The 5,658-nt window shown below is 49.5% G+C and overlaps 1 protein-coding gene across 1 annotated transcript in view; it reads right to left on the bottom strand.

Moving 5' to 3' along the window:
- The window catches only part of Slc15a1 (solute carrier family 15 member 1), a 44,301-nt gene extending 39,213 nt beyond the window's left edge, over positions 1–5,088 (bottom strand). The window contains exon 1 of the mRNA XM_021203756.1: positions 5,069–5,088. Coding sequence (XP_021059415.1) covers positions 5,069–5,072 — 4 coding nt within the window. The 5' untranslated portion in view covers positions 5,073–5,088. The remainder of the gene's footprint in view (positions 1–5,068) is intronic.
- Positions 5,089–5,658: the final 570 nt, after the last annotated feature.

Here is a 5,658-nt window from a genome sequence, read left to right on the forward strand (position 1 = left end):
CTCACTCTGTAGACCAGGCTGGCCTCGAACTCAGAAATCTGCCTGCCTCTGCCTCCCAAGTGCTGGGATTAAAGGCGTGCGCCACCACGCCCGGCGCCTCCTAACATCTTGACTGGACTTCCAGACTCTGTATCCGTGAGGAGACGCCCTTGTCATTTAGAACACAGTGCCACTTTAGTTATGGGAGCCAGGAAAGGCACACAGGATGTGAGTTGTGTTTGGCATGAACAGAGAAAATAATTCTTTTCCTCAAGCACGTCTCAGATCTACAAGTGAACAGAGCTCTTGTTGGGAGTCCTAAAGAGCTTGTTACAAAATCTTGTCACTCCCTGCCCATTGCAGGCATTTTAATTGGTTTGGTTTGAGAATTTAGGATGAGTCTTCCTATTTAAGAATACTTTGTATCTTTTCTAGTCCTGAACCTGATTCCTGAACCAGAACTTCCTAATGAGGAACGTGCTCATTGTTACATCTTCCCACATACTATCTGAGGGAGGGCAAACCTGTCCTGCAGTGGGAACTCCCGCAGTTGGGTAGGGGGGCTGCAGGCGGGCTTCATTCTAAACACCCGGGAGACCTTCCTGATCTGTGATCCCTCGGAGATCCTGTCACTCTTCACCCTGGGCAGTGTTTTTTCTTTTCTTTTTCTGTTTAAAGATTCATTGTGTGTGTGTGTGTCTCACAAGCATGTGTGTGTTTGTGTGTATACCATGTGAGTGCGGGTGCCCAGAGGTGCCAGAAGATGCTGGCAGAGCCCCTGGAGCTGGAACTAAAGGAGGCTGCAAACCACTCAGTGTGGATGCTAGGAACCAGACAGGTCCTCTGGAAGAGTAGCAAAGCACTCTTCACTCTGGAGCATCCTCCAGTCCCAGCAATAGCATCTTCTAACTGCTGATATGTGCTTTAGCTCTGTCCTGCTAGCCAGTAGCAGCTGTGCTTGTAAACCAAAGGACAAAGTTACAAAACAGAGATTCTATGGTTCCTTGTGTTGCAACCACAGCATTACAGGATCTCTGAGTCAGTCCTTGTCACTGACTCCTGGTAACACTGGCCTGTTCTCTCTCATCAGGGAGGAACGTGAAGATGTCCCTCTGAAGTCACCTTTGTTTTCATTTCCTTATCAGCTCACCTGAGACACCTACCCACTTTCCCTCCTTCAAGGGACAGACTCCACTTGCTATTGTGTAATGGAGCTCTGGGTCCAGAGAGAAAACACAGTGGGGTTGAGCAGTTCCAGCTTCTACTCATAGTTCATGGTACCCAGCCATTCCATCCAGAGTGGTTATCCTTAGAGGAAGGAATGTCAGCCTGCCTTTCTGCTGGGGAAGTCTCCTGGAAGCTAGGCTAGCCAAATGTATAGGTGCTTGATCTATTTGTTCTCTGCACTTCATAGGATGCTTCAGTAATTTCAAGAGCCGTAGGGAAGTTAAAAATCAGAAAGCCGGAGAAGATGAGAAGAGATTCTCATCCACTTAGAGACTCCGCGGAAGTGTGAACAGCGGCGCCACAGTTTAGCAGGAGGATGACTCCGTATTTACTGCTGCTTCATGTGGTCTCTATCTCAACAACAACCAAGAGGGGAGTGCTTCTAAGAGTTTTGATTTCTGTCTTGAGGATATAGGAGTGTTCTATGGCCTTCCATGAGAAGTGAACATCTGGATAAACAGGGACTTTAGGTCCCACTCTGCCAGCCCCAGTGGGCCAGCACTTCACTTTGATTCTCCCTGCCTCCACGGTCATTTTTCAAACAGCCACAACTCTACCCATCACAATGGACACATACCCATATGTACCCAGGGACAGGCTGGACTAATTATTACTGATTATCACCATCTAATTTCTAGACCTCGATAGCAACGTTTTGACATGGGTAAGGGGTCAAGGAGGAGAAAATATCGTCAGTTATGATCACTCAGAGTCACTGTAAGCTATACTGAGGCCAACAGCCAGGTCACTATGAACATGACAATCCTTGGTTTGTACACCCCAGTCCCATAGAGCCAGGACCCTAGGGGTGGTGCTCATCCAGGTGATGGGGTGTGTGCTCAAGACAGAAGCCAGTCTAGGGATGAAGCACAATTAGTATTATGCTTGCTTAGCATGGGCAAAGTCTTGGATATGATTTTGCACACCACATAAAATGGGTGGTGAACACCTATAATCCCAACAGCTGAGAAGTGGAAGCAGGAGGATCAGAAGTTTAAGATCATTTTTCAGATATGAAGCATTAGAATTGTGATTCTGTTGTCTCAAAATAAGCAAACAAGAATGTAAAAGTAAACTTAGGGACTGTCAGCAAGAGCTGGACCTCAGGTCCCATTTCCAGGTCTCCAGCAGATACTCAGCAGCCCGTGGCTCACTCCCAGGCTGGAGCAGGACACCAGCTTCCTGGGCACTTTGGTTGAGAATGGGGAAGGACTTTTAAAGGCCAGGAGGGAGGCACCTGCAAGGCTGGCTCAGCTTTTCACACCCAAGCAAGAGGAGAAACTCCCAAGGCACACAAACAAGGCTGAGATCTGAGGAAGGCATGCGGTAGAGCATGATCTGCTAAGGAAGCAGACGTCTCAGCCTTGGGAGCTGCAAGGGAGCTTCCTTCAAAGAACTTGACTCTTGTACCCAGTCCTCAGAGCCAAGTACTTGAGGGAACAGCAGCCATAGTTTTCGAGGCTGGAGTGTGAAATGTGTATTTTAGCCCCATCAAACCCAGCACAGCCTTTTGCTAAGTTTTTAATAAGAGGGATTTGATAACAGGAAAGAGATTATGTCTTAGAAAGCTTCATTGAAGGTCGTCTCCTCAGCCTCCCAAAGGTGCTGTGGCTGCCCTCTCCTCCTTGAGGCTTCTCCCAGCCTGGTTTCTGTTATTCAGAGACCTCTTTCCAGCAGACAGCCCAAGAGATCAGAAAGCCAACAGCCTCTCTTTATCACCCATATCTTCAGGCAAAGGTCAGAGGTTCGGGGCTGCCTCCAGCTCGGGAGCCAAGAGTGATACATTGTTTTTAAATAATTGAAAAGATTGAAAGCTGTTTTGCGAGCACATAGAAAAATATATAAATGCCAGGTGTGTTGGCTCACATTTGTAATCTCAACACTTGGAGCGTTGAAGCAGGAGGATTGCTATGAGTTTGAGGCTAGTCTGGGCTGCATAGTTCAGGTCTCAACCAGTCTGAGCTACAGAATAAAGCTTTGTCTCAAAAACAAAGATGGATCTGGTATGTGCGCACACACACACACAGTCAATAAATAAAATTCAATAAAAATTTAAAAGGAACTTTTTTTTGAAAAAGACAATTAAAAGTGAAAAGGAACCATACACAAGTTGACATCAACGCCTGTAACTGGTTTTATTGGGACAGCTCCACCTACATGTTTACTGAGTGTCTGAGGTTGTTTCTACACCAAGGACAGAGCCCAGGTGTTACAACTCTCTACAGGAGAGTGCTGATCTCTACTTTAAAACAAGTCAACGTTTAAGATTTCAACCATGGGTGTTCAGGTTCAGCCATGGGTGCCCACATCCCGTTTAGCTGCATAGCCTGTGGGTGCTATAGAGCTATGCTTGTCTCTTTCCTTCCTAGTCATTCATCACTTCGTCCCCTGGATTCCAAGGGGGAGTGAGGTCCCTGGCTTGCACACTGGTTTGAACCACACAGGAGGAAGTCAGCTGCTCAGGGCACCCGTTTCTCTAAGAACTGCTTCCTGCTCTTTCCATTCCCCAAGTATTCCTAGGGTTACAGCCCATCACCCGGCACCTGAAACAATTCTGAAGGGCTCTAACTGCCAACCATTGTTTTCACGAGGGGGAGTCACTATAACTTTCAATTATCTTTTCCATTTCCTTGCTCTTGATATGAAAAAGCTGAGATATCTACAAATCAAAGCCTGATTTGATTACAAGTCACTGGTCGCTATTCCCATGCCATGAAGAACTCCAGCGGAGGACCAGTTAGTTTATCAGTTTTCCCATTGCTTTGGGGCACTATGTGTCCAAAGTTTGTTCTATATTCTTTTTTTTCCCACCAGAGCTATCTGTCAGAAGAGCAAAACGCATCTCACACAACGCGGATCCTGCAGTAACTTGGGGACCTGGCATCAGAGTCCAATACAAGCATCTTAAGGAGACTCTCAGCAAGGTTACAAGCGTGGCCGCCGGGAGTGGAATCTGGAGCCCCCCTTAGAAGCTGGGCCCAGTATGTAGTCTGATGCTGTTCATCTCAAATGACATGAGAAATCTTTTCTGAACAGCAATTTGCTATAGCCAAACTCCTGCTGTGGTCCAGGGGGTCGCGAGGTCCCCATGGGCGCTCTATACTGAGGCAGGAACACAAGGTTAGCAAGGGGCAACATGAACACGATGCAGGGAGACCAAGTTGGAGCTCTGCTGCCAGTGTCCATGCAGCCTGAAAAGCAGAGGCTGGCCATCAAGCAGAACTTTGGGGGAGTCAGCTTGTTACCCCAGCCTTAGGGGGACCGGTGACCTCAAGGTCTGTGGTTCTAAGTCACTCCCAGAGGCAGCTTACTTTGAAGCAGGGCAGGTACCCAGCTGCCTCTTAGTTCATCGGCTGATACTCCTACTCTAGTCTGATCAAGAATGGGCTGCTTGATTTTTGTGCCTTTTCTGAGGACATTGGTAGAACCAGGGACTGTACAGAGAGGCGCTCGACGCACTCTGGGGCCAGGGATTCCCATGAAAATTCAGGGTCACACTCTTTGCTAGAGGCAAGCACAGAACCAAAGTCCCATGGGGAGCCCTGAGGCCCCTCAGTACCGCCCTTCTTGCCATCACCCGCAGAACGCAGTCAACTCCAAGACCACAGACTCTTGGCACTGAGAGAATGAGGCAGGAGGGCAGAAAGTAGTGCGTTTATTTCCCCAGCCTTGGCGTCTGACCACCTCGGAGGAAACTTCAAGAGTGGCTACCTCCTGCCCAGGTTTTCAGCCTCCAACCAGTCGGTTCCCTGCGGCCAGTGCGGAGTCGTTCCCTATCCCCTGGCACCTGCTCCGCAATCTCCCTGCGACAGAAGTGTCCCTGCTCCTGGCGACCCCGCCCCAGCTGCCCGTGCTCACTTACCCATTGTGGCGGCTCCAAGGCTCCGGACCGGCGACTGGCGAGGCGACTGGCGAGCAGGAGTTCAGCCTCCCTTACTAAGTTTCCAGGCCCTGCCCAGCTGGCTACCTGTATGACTGTAGGAGTGCAAGGCGGGGCCGGCTGGGCTCCACCCTTGAAGGAACCGGGGCTAACATCGCTTAACTCTGCTGCAGGATACATGTCCCTAGGTCGCTGGTCCCAGACCCTCTGGAGCAGGACAGATGCAGCTGTCCCAAGGTGGGCGTGGGGGGAGGTGGTGGTAGGGATCTGGGGCCAAGGACTCCCTTTGTGAGTGGTCACTAGGAGGCTTGATTGATCGGCTCTGTGATTGATAAGTGTGTCGCCAGGCACCATGCTGGGACTTGCTGAGTCAAGAAAGCAGGACTTGCATGGTTGGCAGTCTAAAGGGCTTGTGCCACTCTGGGGACCCCACTTAACAAACAACAGCTCAGAGAACCTCTCTACCTTGTTTGGGAAAGCAAAAGGGACTACAGCAGTTTGTGTCTGTGTCCTTGAACTTGCTGTGCAGCCAAAGAGACCTAGCATCCTGACCCTCCTGCATCCCTCCTCCC

The sequence above is a fragment of the Mus pahari genome, chromosome 8, assembly GCF_900095145.1.
Source record: "Mus pahari chromosome 8, PAHARI_EIJ_v1.1, whole genome shotgun sequence".
Taxonomy (NCBI): Eukaryota; Metazoa; Chordata; class Mammalia; order Rodentia; family Muridae; genus Mus; species Mus pahari.